Here is a 14,853-nt window from a genome sequence, read left to right as displayed (position 1 = left end):
AGACGCAGGCGACGTCCGCCCGGCCGGCTAGAGCGGCCGCCCCCGAGCGCGGCGCACCGGAATCGGAAGCGGGGCTCAGCCTCCCCCGCCCGGGGAACGGCCATCTTGCAAGCTGAGGCGGTGGCGGCGCTGCGGTGGTGCGGTGGCCTCGGTCCCGGCGCGGTGAGGCTCTTCCTTCCCTGCTCCGGCCTCGACCACGGCGAGCCTGAGCGCGGCGGCGGCCCACGCGCGGCGACGGGGAGAGGTGAGCGCGCGCCCGCCCCGCCAGAGCCGGTTCGCGCGGAGGGCACGGGGCCGCTGCCAGGCTCGTCTCCGCCCGCCCCGCCGCTCGAGCGGCCCTGGCCTGGAGCCTCCGTGCGCGGAACCGGAGGTCGGTTACGGCGGGGCGCCCGGGGCTCCGGGCCGGGGTGCTCCTCCGGCCAGCGTGGGGGTGAGGTTGGCCCCGCGGCTGGGGCTCCTGCGGAGAGGCCTCGGGCTAGTGGCGCGCTTGCGGGCACCTCCAGGACGAGCCGGCGTAGATCTTGGTGTGTAAATGTCCTCGGAGTCGGGGGGGGGGGGGGGGGGCGCTGCTCCTGAGCCCGCCGCCGCCTCAGGCCCGGCGGCTCGTTCCCTGAATCCCGGCAGGTGTGAGTGTGCCCGGGGCGAGGCCTGTTGGGCCAACAGCCGATAGAAGATTCAGGTGGTTGGGGTGGGAAGCCGCAGTCGGTGGCCCCGCTTGGGCCCCGGGCCGCGCTCCAGCACTGAGGGCGCTTGCACCCTCTCCACGTCCGGCCACATGTGCACTTCTAGCTCTTTTTCCAGCCGGTACCACTAGCTGGTCTGTATTTAATCCCACTGTGGTCCCCGGCCTCTTTCAGGCCTGGCGTAGAGCTGGTAGAGAGGCAGTGCCGCAGCCTGGGGGGAGTAGCGCTGGTAGGTGCACAGGAACTCCCCCGGCAGAGGAGCGGGCTGCTCTTTCCATTCCCAGTGAGGGGAACTTGGTGTAGTCTAGCTTTGGTAGAAAGAGGCCTCGTTGAAAAACCTGCGGTGTCCGTCAGGCAGGGTCGGATCATGGTGCCTAGGACTTGCAGTTGGTCATCGGCACTGTTTGGAGGTGTTGACCTCTGTGGCAGCTCCCTGCTCAGGCAGGTGCACCAATGGTGATGGGGACGCCTCCATCAGCCCCGGGAGTCTGTCCAGACTGTGAAGCAATCCTGGTGGAGAAAGGAGAAACTTCCGTGAAAGTCGTGGGCTTGAGTGTGTCACGTGCCCTGGTGACTGGTCAGGCCAAGGTCTCTTGCCACACTGTCACTGAGTTACGCTTACATGGAGAAGGAGAGATGTGTGGAGAGAAAAGGAGCAGGGTGAATGGATGCTGGACCCATGACAAGTGTGTCGATGGGAAGCTGAAGGGGCTCCTGCCCTGGGATGTTGGTTCAGGCTATTTTCTTTCAGTTTCTCTATGTGAAAATTGGTTATTCATGCTGTTTGTTTGTTTTAAATGTCTGCACTCTATTTCTTTCAGACTCCTACTCTGTGTGCCCTGTCTGTGGGGATTTGCAGGAACTTGAGACCTGCTTCATAGTGTGTGTAGATGCTGTGGACTGGAGAGGCTGTGGGGCCCTGAGTGAGGCAAAGGAGAGGTCGGTGGGGAGCCCTTTCTTTTTTATGAACTGAGTAGTTGATCATGAATGTGATTTTAAAGATCATGCCTTTGGGAGTAAGAAGGAGAGAGAAGTTTGTGACTGACCAGGCAGGATCCCTTTAGTTTTGTGCAGCTGTCCAGTAACCTTCATTAAGCATGCAGCCTGTGCAAACATAGTGGTATTTGAATTATCCACTGAATTGTTTTACATATGGCAGAGTGTTAACCTCACGGTGACCATTTAAAAGAAACTAAACAAGTCTGGTGTAGTGGTTCTGCTTTTGGGTTGTTGCTGTGTTATTAGGTATTGTTCCCAGGTGAGCCACCTGGCCCACTTGGCTTGGCCAGGAGCTTGGGGGCAGTACTGTGCGGGAAAGCACTCCCTTCTCAGGCTGTTCGCAGCCTGTTCCTGCTGTGAGTTCACCAGCATCTCTGCGGGGCCTGGCAGGCACCTGCGTGGTGTGGAGCTGGATAGCAAGGAGGCTGGTGGAGGCATTTGACTAGGGAAATCGGGGAGGCTTTTGAGGGACTTCACTTTTGAGTTGGGCCAGAAAAGGCCTAAGTGATTTTTCTGCCTGTAGAAACCAGGTTGAGAAGCAGCTGTATGGTTAGGATAAGGAGGGGTTTTGAGAGTTGGGAACTAGGAGGACTAGCTGGGACTCCTGTGTCGAGGGCTTAGAGGCAGGGGGAGGTGTTGAAGTTTATTTGCTTGGTTATGGGGGAATCTTGAAATGCTGTGATCAGAACTGTGGCTGGAAAAAGTTAATCTGACTGAAGTATACAGGATGGACAGAAATGGGGCGAGACTAGAAACTAGGAGGCCAGTTGGAAGGCTGTTGTGATGGTTAATGGGAGAAGTAGTGAGACCCTGCATTAGGGTAAGTGGAGTGGGAACGGGAGGAGGAGGGGAACAGAGGCTCTGAAACTTAGGGGCCCCAAAGAAGTGCGCTGGGCAGTGGTGTGCGGAGGACTGCTCTGCAGGCCCTGGGGTGTAGAGTAAGCACGCTGAGTCCTGGTTGTCATTTAAGGGTTTAGTGCTCTGAGGGCACGAGTCCGCAGACCTCTGACCTGATGGAGCAGAGGGAGCTGTGGCTGTTGCTAGGGAAATGAGCACGCAGAGGCTCCGAGGTGGAGATGAGGAGAGGCAGGCATCATGGTGGGAGGTGGGGGTGGAGTCACTTCTGGTTTGTGCAGGCCAGAGGTCAGGGTGGAGGTCCTGACCCCTGATGTCCAGTGCTGTGGCAAGATGGGCTAAGATCGCTGAGTGGCAGCGTCAGTAGCATGGAGGAGAGCAGGACAGGTATGGCTCCAATCTGCCACCACTGTAGCCTGGAAGCTCCTTTCTCCTTTCCATTCCTGCGTACCCCTACGTGTCCTCTGTCTCTATCATATTTTAGACCAGTGACTTTCACACTTTATTTTTAGCAGCAGAACTTTTTTGCCTTGCCATCTTATGGGAAACTTCAGTTTATGTAGCAGTTCGAGTTGGAGCTGTTCTGATGTCTGTGAGGGTGGGACAGTGCTCTATCTTCTCTCTCACCATCCCTCCCCTCTGCCTCTGAGCATAGCTGAAGTGTCCCAGGGCCCCCTGAACCAGGCCACGTTCCTCCTCCTGAGTGAGGCTGTGACCTCGCTCCTGGTCCTTAGCCTTCAGTGCTGTCCTCCTATGCCATCTCATGTCCCACTTGACCTTCGCTGAACTGTCCAAGTGATCTTTTTTCTTCCCTTTTAAAAAAAGATTTTTATTTGTTAACTTATTTGAGAAAGCATGGGTGAGCGTGCATGCATGAGTGGTTGGCAGGGGTTGCAGAGGGAGAGGAAGAAGCAGACTCCCCGCTGAGCAGGGAGTCTGACCTGGGGCTTGATCTCAGGACCCTGGGATCATGAACTGAGCTGAAGGTTAGACGCTTAGCCAGTGGAACCCCCCAGGTGCCCCACGTCCAAGTGATCTAACAGAAAATCTGATCTCCTGTAAGGCTTGGGGCCTAAAAACTTTTTGCTCTGCTGCCTGACTGCCTGGCCTTGCCTCCCTGGCCAGCCTTGTCAATCTCTGCTTATGGTTCTGTGACCCCTTACACACTGGCCCAGCGCTCTTTCCTGGACCCATGATGCAGCTCCTTCTGTGTGGAGGGTACTCCTTTTCCCTCTTCCCAGCATGTGTGTCAGACTTCTGAGCGTCTCCTCTCTCCAGTCTCAGAGAGAGACCCTGTCTCTGCTACTCTGTACCTCCTATCCACTTTTGACCAGTGGCAGATGTGTTGGAAAATGTTTAACAATAGGCTTTTGGTGGCGGTTGGTTTGGGGTGCATCCTAATTTCCGTCGTATAGAAGTTTTGTTTGCACAGAGTTGTAGAGAGATCCCCAGTCACCCAGGAGCACTGGTCCAGGCTGGCTTCTGCAGACCTCTACTTAGAACCCTTTAAATCAGGTTTTTCTCTCCATTTAGGTTCTTTGAGGACAGGAATGAGGCTTTGTGTGTGTGTGTGTGTGTGTTTAATCTTTGCATCTGATATTACATAAGTGAAGGTTGTGGCAGGGCAGACGGAAAAGGAGAATCTGCAAGTCCTGCAGGCGTCTGAGTGGGTGGGCAAGTCAGGACAACCTGCAGGCCTGGGTTCTGGGTGGCTGGGATTAACCGTGCATGATGATGGGCTGCAGAAATGAAAGCAGAAGTTGTGGGACTGCTGAAGCCATCTGTGGGTGAGGGAAGCAGTGGCATGTCTTTCGTTTCTTTGTAAACAGAAATGTTTGTTTTTCATAGATGAGCAGCAACAGCAATAAAAGAGCTCCAACAACAGCAACCCAGCGGCTGAAACAGGACTATCTCCGAATTAAGAAGGACCCGGTACCTTATATCTGTGCTGAGCCCCTCCCTTCCAATATTCTTGAATGGTAAGGCTCTGCACTGCCATTCACCCCACACTGTCACCTGGTTTCTCTGCTGGCTTGGTTGGGTAGCCTTGGTGCTCCCATCCTGGCATTGGGAAAGGTGTGTTAAACCTTTTCCAGATGCCAGTACACTGATTCCTACAGATATGCCCTGGTTGTGTTCATAATGGCTGTCAGCCTGGGCCATGATGGGGTCTTCCTTAACCCCTGCATGCTGGGGCTGGAGAGAGAGAGTGATGGAGAATACCTTTGGGGTGGGGGTGGGATGCTGGGTCTGCGGGATCCATAGGCGAGGCTCTGGGGTTTGGAGGTCTCACAGTTGTTGATGGGGACACTGCATTTCTAGACTCTCCTCTTGCTCTTTGCCTCTTGGTGCTGTGAAGTAGTTTCTCCTGCCTTGGAGAGTTTGTGACAGAGGGTCAGCGGTCCTAATACTTCAGCACCTGACACTAGCCTGGGCAGCCCTTGGGCTGACATGGCAGGTTCTGTACCTCACAGACACTTATTTTGTAGTGATTCTTTGGCTGTGTTCAAGTGTGGTCTTAGTAGGCTATGTGCTTCTACAGAAATGCTGCCATTATGAGATTTGTTGGTGATTTTGTGGGAAGTAAAGCATAGGGCTGAAATGGTAATAAGCATTTTCTGTTTGAAAGGTATTTTGTGTTTTGATCTTAAAAAGTGTGTTTTAGGGGTGCCTGAGTGGCTCAGTTGGTTAAGTGACTCTTGATCTTAGCTCAGGTCTGGATCTTAGGGTCATGACTTCAAGCCCCATATTGGGCGTGGAGTCCACATCTAAAAAAAGAAAACCGTTTTTTTTTTTAAAGATTTTAATTTTTTTAATTTTTAATTTTTTAAATCCAGAGAACATGGATTTAATTGAGTTACAAAGAAATACTTTTCAGATTGGACAGGTGTGCAGGGATTCTGGATCCACCTCCCTCAGCTTAGAGCCATGGCAAGTGAGGTGGGCCTTGTATGCACGAGGCTTTAGTGTTACAGCAGAACTCTCCCTGCCCCCAAGCAACGAAAACCAAGCATGGCCCCACACACAGGATTGGCAGATGCAGGGATATCCTCATTATCTGGGGAGCCTCTCCCTATCCATGAGTTCAGGTCCCCAGGTTTAGTCATTCACAAGGAGGATCTGCTGCTAAGGTTTATTTAGTACAGTGTAAAAACAGCAAGATCAGCAAATGGAAAAGGCACTGGGGGCAGGGTCCCTAGGATACCAGGCACAAGCTTCCCATCCCCATGGGCACTCACAGGACTTGGTGTGACAACAAAAGTAAGGTATTGTCCACCAGAGAAGCCTGTTAGAGACCTAGGGTGCGGGATTTCCAGTGGGAGCAGGTCATGTAGGCACCTCTGCCTGGCACCTCCCAGTGTTCCAGACTCCCAGGAGGAACGTAGGCTTCCTTTCAGCATGAATCCTATTTTTAGCACCAAGAATTTAGGCTCTGTTGGGGTGGTGAGACCCTCTCCCCAGAACTGGCTGAGGACAGCCACGTCAGGCCTGTTGGACAAGCTCTTCTGTCAGGCTGTGGATGGCCTCTGAGTCAGTGGTGCCCATCCCTTGCTCTGATGCTCAGGCTGCTGGGCTCTCTGTACTCTCTCACTGCCCCTTTGCAGTGTTCTCAAGTTGGGCACTGGAATTGGGAGGTGACAAATTAAGGCCATGTTCCTGGGTGTGTCATGTGCTTGGTTAGCTCTGAGAGTTGTTCCCGGTCGGCCAACATGGGATGGCAGTGTTTTTGGAGTAAAATGTATCAGCTAGCAGATAGGTGATGTATGGTCCACAGCATTAAAATGGTGTTTGTGGGAAGAGGCGTTAGTGTCTGGTCTTGCATTTCTGGTTGGTTCTACTTTCTCTTTTGTGCTTTTCTGTTTTGTTTGAAAATCCTTAAGTCCAAACACTTCTTGACATAGAACTGAAGCTCTTGATTTGCACGGGAAAGTGGTGTCTGGGTGCTGCTTTTTGTCTGAGGCACGTGGGCCCCACCTGGGCTTGGGCTGTGTGTGAGGACTTCTGTGATGGTCATGGGCTGTCCCTGTTCCTCCTGCTGGAGGATAGCTGCTCTGAGGTCATGCCTGGCTCTCCCAGAACCTTGACAGACTGGGGACACAGAGCCCCCCTCCTGTCACCAGCTGCTCCCTGCTTCACCTACTTCATGATGTTTGGGCATACTGAATGAAGAATGCAAGTTTCCAAGTACACCTCAAGAAAGTATGTGAAATTAACATCAAAAATTTTTCAGGTGACTGCAATGATTAGAGAGGATTTGTTTCTTGCATCTTGGACACAAAAGTACTTTGTGGGAAAACTGGGAGAAACAGTTTCTAAGATTCTGTTACAAAGTGGCTAAACCATCTGTAGTACAAGTTCACCTACTGAATGTTTGTGAATGTCTAGTTTTGGCTGGATCCTACCAACCCCAGCCTTGAAGTGACTCAGAATTTGGAGAATTTGCCATCCCCAGAGCCAGCTGATTTTCTTCTCTCCCTCAGGCACTATGTGGTCCGAGGCCCAGAGATGACCCCTTATGAAGGTAAGTCTTTGAGAGGAACAAAGGGCTATTTGCTATTTGAATATACCTCTCCCATCAAGCCCTTTGTATTTGTGAATTATGCTCTATTTGGGATGTGCATCAGTGAGGTTGGACTTCCTTGGAATCCATCCTGGTGTTTCTCCAAATCCTAGAAGTGTTTGGTGTTGCCATTGTGCTGTCTTCAGGGGCTCTCTGGAACCTCAGAGTTGACCCAGCTACTGACTTCAGTGGGATCAGAGCTGGAAGACAGGCCTGGTGAGCAGTACAGTGCGGCCAGTTTCTCCTAGGGTTTGTTTAGACCAACATGAGTATTGTCAGAGAAAAGATGTGTTTTTTGGGTACTCACTCTGCTGAGCCCTCTGAGCTAAGTGGTGGGCCCCTTTGTGGATGGGGTACTGAGGCTTAGGGAGGATGCAGGATCTGCTCTGGGTCAGCTGGCACCTCTGCTCTCCTAACTGCTGCTGAGGCTGATCTGGTGATGCCACCCAGGGTCCTCTGGTGTCTTACAACGTAGACCTGGGATTAGATCAGCGAGTCGGAGGTCCTCAGGGAGCCTGATGCCAGCTTTAGGGTGTAGGCCAGGTTGGGAGATGAGCCATGACAGGGCAGGCCCAGGGCAGAGCTGTGGCCAGGTGCGCAGTCCTCACTTTGGGTGACATCTACCTTGACATGGGGGTTTTGCGTAAGATTTCACTGGAAAACAGTCCAGCTGCTGGAGAACATTTGGCATATGTATCACTAGCTTTCTGAGAACTCTTCTTGGGTGCAGGAGTCCCTGTTCTGGGGAAACAGATGCAGAAGCCTGTCTTAGGGTGGGTATGTTAGTATTATGTTGGGGACTCTGAATGCCCAGCCATGGCGTGGGCTTCATGGTCTTGAAGTGAGCTTCCTAGAAATACATCAGAAAACAGGCTTCGGGGATCCCTGGGTGGCGCAGCGGTTTAGCACCTGCCTTTGGCCCAGGGCGCGATCCTGGAGACCCGGGATCGAATCCCACGTCGGGCTCCTGGTGCATGGAGCCTGCTTCTCCCTCTGCCTATGTCTCTGCCTCTCTGTGTGTGTGTGTGTGTGTGTGTGTGTGTGTGTGTGTGACTATCATAAATAAATAAAAATTAAAAAAAAGAAAACAGGCTTCAGGGCTGTCTGTACAGATCATGTTAAAATGCTTGTTAAGACTACATGTTCTCTCTCACAAGGGGCATTGTGCTGTTTTTTTTTTTTTTTCTTTTAAAGATTTTATTTATTCATTCATGAGAGACACAGAGAGAGAGGGGCAGAGACACAGGCAGAGGGAGAAACAGGCTCCATGCAGGAAACCTGATATGGGACTTGATCCCAGGTCTCCAGCATTATGCCTTGGGCGGAAGGCTAAACCACTGAGCCACCCAGGGATCTCCTGTGCCTGATTTTTAAGTTTATTTTTTGTAGTTTTAGTATTTTCCAAATAAGTAGTGAACACTTATTAATTTTGTAACCAGGCTTGTTGCTGTGGGAAATGAACCTGGACAGGGTGCAGTTAGCTGGGAGAGGAGAGGGCAGGCCTGGAGTGAAGCTGTGCAGGGCTGGGGGTGCAGGAGAACCCCATTCACCCACACCCTGCCTGCATGGGGTCTCCTGACTTTGCAGAAAGAGGCACTGTGCCCTCTTTCCAGACCTAATGCTGTCATAATGCTTCCTTGTGTCTGGTACTCAATTTCTCTGCTGGTTCTGGTCCTCAGGCTGCCTCAAGATTCCCTTCAGAGACAGAACTTTTCCTGCTGCTGCTGCTCCTCCTTCTCTCTTCCTCTTTCCCCTCCTCTGCCTCTCCTCCTCTCACTGCCCACCTCAGTACCTAATTCTTCCCCTTTGTCTCTGCCCATCCCCTCCTCCACTCTGCAGCCTGCAGCCTTGCCTTCTGCTGACCACTTTGATTCTAGAGGGATCCAAGGGGCAGATCTCAGACCTCAGTGTCTGGGGCTCTGTGGAACTGGATGGTGTTGACTCTAGCTTCCTCCTCACTTGGTGCTCCCCTGACTTCTGGATGTTCTGACTCTTCCTTCTCAGTCTCTCATGGCTCCTCTACCTGTGCATGTCTGGTTGACTCCGCATTGGTTGTCCACTGACCCTGTCTTTGCTCTGGACTCCATAGCCAGGTTACTCCTGGTCTGCTCCAGGCACACCGATCCTAACAGCTCAGAAATAGTTTCCTGCTAGTACAAGTGTTGCTAAAGATTCTCCCTTCCTTGATCTATAGATTTTACACAATTCTGTCAAAGTCCTAACAAAGGTTTTTTTTGTAGACATACACAAACTTATTCTAAGATTTTTGTTCTAAAACTTACACGGAAGGGAAGAGAATCTAGAATAGTTAAAACAAGAATAAAGTGGGAGGAGTCTCTCTGCCTGATTTTAAGACTTATGTAGCTTCAGTGAGCAGACAGGAGGGAATGTGGGAATGCAGGTCAGTGGAACAGAGTAGAGAACCAGGAACAGTCCAGCACAGCTGTGGCCAATGGAGGTCTCCCCCCACCCCCACTCCCTTATTTGCAAAAGCAGTTCAGTGGAGGAAGTGCGGCACTGACATGCAGCATCATGCTGGGCACTGTTCTCCCTGGCCTCCTTCCAGGGCCATAGTGCTCTCTGTAGTTTCTCTGCCTAGGGCTTTACCAAGGCTGTGCTCGTTGTTCTGTGGACACTTGGAAGGAAGGATGTGGGAGTTGTTGCCATGGGAGACATGCTTCCCTGTGCTCCCTGAGGACTTGACCTCTGGGTGAGGCTCCATCCTCTCAGGTCCCCTGCCTTGCCTCTTCACCTTTTAGGATGTACCTTCCTGGCCCATCTAGTACAGATCCTCCCAGAATTCATCATCTCCCCTTGAAGGTCCTCACCTAAATGGGGAGGAGTGCTTGCTTCTCCAGTTTGCGCTGAGAGGTATTTGCTCCCTGTGTGGTTGCCTGTGCTTGGCTCCTGCACAGAGCCCTTCCCTCGCTGGGAGGTTTTCACCTCACATTCTTCCAGTAGATGACAAGAGGTAGAGTTGCTGGGTCAGTGCAAGTATTGAGAATTCCCTTTTCCTGGCAGGTTTCCTCAGCAGCCTGCAGGTTCACACTCAGGCAATGAGGCGGTGTCTGCCTTCCACTACCCTCCACTGAGCTACACATGGCAGCCATTTCCTATGTAGTACTGAGCCAACTGGTTCAAGTGCACTTTGGCTGTTCCTGCTTCCTCCTGGGAAGAGCACCTGTTTGTATCCCTTGATTATTTTCCAATTTGGGTTTTCTTGTGATTTTGAGTGAGTGTGCCCCAAGAATCATTTATAGTGTTAGTTACTCACTGGTGGACTTGTCTGCCTGTTTGGGTTGGCCTTACAAGGGACACTACTAGCTCATGTCATCCCTCCACTACGGGCAGAGCTTGGGGTAGAAGATAGTACCCATGTGAGGTGGCCAGGGGTCTGGTGGGAAGCCCATATGAGGTGGTGGGGTGGTCCTACCCAAGAGTGGCATTGGAGCAGAGATGTGTGGTGCTTTGGGACTAGTGTGTCCCAATTCTTGAGGTGGGACCACACCAAGGGTGCAGGGGACAGCAGGGAGCCCAGGTGGAGGTCAAGGCAGCTCGTGAAGCCTCACTGAGCAGTCATGCATATGCACATGTCGCTGGGTATCCTGTCAGTGTGTGTTCCACTTAGCCTGCCTGTGGTCTGCCCAAAGGTCTGCATATCCAGCAGGCTCCCAGTGCAGCCCTGAGAGGAGGGTGTGAGGCTTCAGGTAGGTTCAGGACAGCAGGAGTGGGAGGTGAGCGGGTAGGAGTGAAGGCCGTGAGATTAGCAAGGTCTCCCAAAGTGTTGAAGGTGCGGCCAACAGGATTTGCTGATGGAGTTAGGTGTGAAATGGTGGTGGAGACTGGCAGGGAGCTGGGGTGGCAATGAGGCCTCCTAGATTTTAGTCTGAATGGCTAAGAGGGTAGAGTTGCTGTTTGAGGGGAAATAAGTGAAATTCTGTCTTGGACCTATCTGGGCAGTGTTCTCTCTTGGTCCATCCGTGGGTTGTACCCCCGTGTCACGGGAGGCTGTGAGAACCCAGAAGTGGGAGTGGTCAGGGGGAGCACCGGAGGAGCCAGTCAGTGGCCAGCACTTAGGGGGGTAGGATGGGGATGGCACCATGCCAGGGTGGGGCTCAAGGAGACAGGGCCAGGAATGCCACAGTGGGGAGGTCTGCTGATGTCAATGTCAGGGTTGAGGACCAGGGTGGGAGGAAGAGCTTGTCAGGGCAGACTTGGACAAGATTCTCCAGGGATGTTCCATAAAGGAGAGTGAGCAACTGTCTGGAGTTGGTGGGAGTGGCAGTCAGAGTTTTGTTTTTTGGTTTATTTAAAGTGGGAGAAATGATAGCAGTTTTGCTAGCTGCTGGATGTAGTTTGGTGGAGGAGAAGAAATGAGTAGTGCAGGAGAGAGCGGGTCTGAAGAGGGGTGACCTCAGCTGACATGCTGTAGAGGAGGGCAGGAGGGGGCCAGCAAGGGACCTGGTGCAGCTTCTCTTCTGATGTTCTACTCTCAGTGAGAGGGCACAGGATGGTTGAGCATTAGTCATGCAGGGCAAGGGCCACTCCTAATTTGTGGTCATGAGCCCCCAGTGAGACCTTCAGCAAGACTCTTGTGTTCCTGGTGGCTAGCAGGTGGGCACAGAGATAGGGGAGACCATGTGGGGTGGGACGCTAGCCTGGAGGCTGGAATGGGGCTAAGTGCAAGGGGTTTGCCCCTACAGGAGTTGTGCTTTGGACTGTAACAAGGCTCCTTCTCTGTTTTGATACAGGTGGCTATTACCACGGAAAACTAGTTTTTCCCAGAGAATTTCCTTTTAAACCTCCTAGTATTTATATGATAACGCCCAATGGAAGATTTAAGTGCAATACGAGGTAAGGCATTTCTGCTTCTCAAGTGTGAGTGTGGTCAGGCTGGGGGTGTGCTATATTGAGTGGGTCCCTCTTTTTCAGGCTGTGTCTTTCCATCACGGATTTCCATCCAGACACGTGGAACCCTGCCTGGTCTGTCTCCACCATACTGACTGGGCTCCTTAGCTTCATGGTGGAGAAAGGCCCCACCCTGGGCAGCATAGAGACGTCGGACTTCACGGTGAGGGCTGGAGAGCATGGTTGCATGTTGGCAGTTCCTTTCAGCAGTGGGAAGGGTGGGCCGAGCTTCCTCTGGGGTCTTGGGAGGGGCAGGCAGTCCTTGTGAACTGGTTTTTATTTCCCCAGTGTTTAAGTAGGAATCAAGTCTAATGTTATTAATTGATGGTACTGGTAAGATAAGCCTTAATAAGACTAAATTAGTTTGTTGTGAAGAGAAAGCTTATTGAGTGCTCTCAACGATAGGATAGCAGCTTTTGAGGATAAAATAGTCTTTAGGATTCAGAAGAATTGAAATTAGTTTTTGGGCTGATATTTCTATTCTCTTTTTTCCTAGAAAAGACAACTGGCTGCACAAAGTTTAACATTTAATTTGAAAGACAAAGTTTTTTGTGAATTATTCCCTGAAGTCGTGGAGGTAAGGAACAGAAGCGAGCAGTCTTGCTCCCTCCTTGTTGGAAGCACTTTCAGATTCAAATCTTCCAGAGAGAAGACAGTGCTCTTGTGTGTCCCTGTGCTGCAGATGCTCAGCACAGAGTGCACCTGTGCCCATATGCATGTGTGTGGGGCTGACTGGTGTGGGCAGCCTAGGCCCCTCCTCAAGGTGCTCAGGGGCTGGGAGGACTTGGATGTCAGGGCCTGGAGCGCCTCAGGTGGACTGCATGCCATGGGGGACTGGCATGGACCCTGCTCTTGGTCTGGGGCCAGGGGGCTGCCCTAAGGTGCAAGCCATGGTGATCCCATGTCACTTGGGCCCACTCTGTCAAGGGCCGGGGAGGTGCAGGTTTGGTGATTGTGACAAGTCTCTGTACAAGCAGCAGTCCCCACCTCTGAGAGTGGCTGTTGGGATTGAGCACATGCTCCTGGTGGATCTTGGGACTCTTCCTAGTCCTGAAGGAACTTGTTAGTTTAGACCAATCCCTGTTTCTCTGTTTTTATTTTAGGAAATCAAACAAAAACAGAAAGCCCAAGACGAACTCAGTAGCCGACCCCAGGCTCTCCCCTTACCAGATGTGGTTCCAGATGGGGAAACACACCATGGTCAGAATGGGCTTCAGCTCCTCAATGGGCATGCACCAGGGGCTGGGCCGCACCTTGCAGGGCTCCAGCAGGCCAACCGGCACCACGGACTCCTGGGCGGCGCCCTGGCGAACTTGTTTGTTATAGTTGGGTTTGCAGCCTTTGCCTACACGGTCAAGTATGTGCTGAGAAGCATAGCGCAGGAGTGAGCCATATGCCGTGGCCAGCAGAAGTGATCAAAAACGAGGGACACTGGGCCCAAGCTTGCCATGGGCTGGCTGGACGTGCCGCCGAGCGCAGGGTGGACCTGCCTGACTCCTGGGGTTAGCTTTTTAAAAACCTTGAAAAGGAAAACAAAACCAAAGTGTGTAATTTGGATTTAGAGGAGATGCAAGATCCTCAGCTCCCTGACCTCGCTCTGGGGTCTGTTGGGGACCATGGAGCTTGGGTGTCGAGGAGGGGCTTCACGCTTTGGTTTTATAGCTTATCTCCTGTATCGTCTTTTGGACCTGTTTTAGTAAACCTGTTTTTCATTTTATTAGATTTGGTCACTTACAAATACAAAACTCGATTATCACATATTCTGCGTGCATTCTTGGTCCACTGGAGCCCTGGCTCACCAGGCAGGGGCAGTTCCCACAGCTGCACCCAGTTGGCAGGGACAGGGGGCCCGCCATGGGGCCCAAGGGGGGCCAAGGACAGACACAGGCGGGGTCCGGGAGATGTGGTGTTCAGCCTCAGCATTTGAAATGTGCTTGTGTCCGCTTGGGAAGAAGCGGTCCCTCCTAGGAACGTGGTTCTTCATTTTGCTGAGGTTGAAGTTCAGCATCTGCTTGCTGGCTGGCCACAAGGTGGCATCCTTCCCCTGAAGAGCCACCTTGTCCTGTGTGATCCTGAGGTGGTTTTCCCTCCCCCCACTTCCCTCCACAGCCCTGCCAGGCAGGGTCCCCACTGCCACCTCTGGCTTCCCAGATGCTGTAGGCGGATGCCCTTCATGCCCACAGGAAGGTCCCGGCAGCCCTGTGGGGGGTCAGCACCTGACAGGCAGGTTCTGTGCACCTTGGGGCTCCCTCACCCTTGGTCCAGATCTGTGGTTCACCCTGTAGATGGGCTCACACGTTCCTTTTCACAGCTGATCCATCCATGTCCAGTATGGGCTCTTCCCTAGAAGACCCCACACGGCTCGGGCATCACAGGAAGTGACGGGCCGGTGGGCTGTATACGGCTCCCATCAAGCACCTGGCTGATGATTTCACTTGCACATCATTTGAAAGTGGTGTGTGTGCGAGTCCCAGGCTGAGGTGCTCTGATCTCACTCCAGGGCCATAGGGCTTCAAGTGCAGCCATGCACTTGTACGTCTTCAACATTCTTTGGTTTTTGATCAGTTTATTTAAAATTGCTCTATAATTTACCACTGTGTGTATTTAACTCACTCTTGTGAACAACATCTTCCATTATATCTTTGTTCCTGAATGCTGTGCTTTGTCTCTATTGGAAACCCATGTCCGTCTCAGGCGGTTGACAGGCTAGCCTGTGGGCTGGCCAGCAGCATGGCCTGTGACGGGCTGGAGCTACTGTGCAGTGTGGAGGCGCCTCGTGATGAGCTGTGGGCCCTGGGGCAGTGCCACACTGCCGTGCTGGTCCAGGCCTTGCCTCAGTCCACAGCT

The 14,853-nt window shown here is 52.5% G+C and overlaps 1 protein-coding gene across 2 annotated transcripts; it reads left to right on the top strand.

The window, feature by feature from the left end:
- The first annotated feature begins 71 nt into the window (after positions 1-71).
- UBE2J2 (ubiquitin conjugating enzyme E2 J2) lies at positions 72-13,764 on the top strand. Of its 2 annotated transcripts, none has more exons than XM_025427572.3 (7): positions 72-244; positions 4,386-4,516; positions 7,019-7,059; positions 11,850-11,952; positions 12,031-12,169; positions 12,503-12,583; positions 13,110-13,764. In XM_025427572.3, exons 2-7 carry the CDS (start codon positions 4,386-4,388, stop codon positions 13,392-13,394), a joined length of 780 nt encoding a protein of 259 aa, XP_025283357.1. In that variant the 5' UTR covers positions 72-244; the 3' UTR covers positions 13,395-13,764. The 2 variants fall into 2 exon arrangements, with proteins under 2 accessions (XP_025283357.1, XP_025283356.1); XM_025427571.3 differs by lacking the exon at positions 72-244 and adding an exon at positions 332-524.
- The last annotated feature ends 1,089 nt before the right edge of the window (positions 13,765-14,853 follow it).

This window comes from Canis lupus, chromosome 5 (genome assembly GCF_003254725.2).
Source record: "Canis lupus dingo isolate Sandy chromosome 5, ASM325472v2, whole genome shotgun sequence".
In the NCBI taxonomy this organism is placed as follows: Eukaryota; Metazoa; Chordata; class Mammalia; order Carnivora; family Canidae; genus Canis; species Canis lupus.
Note: the sequence above shows the minus strand (reverse complement) of the source record. Positions and strands in the feature narration are given on the sequence as shown.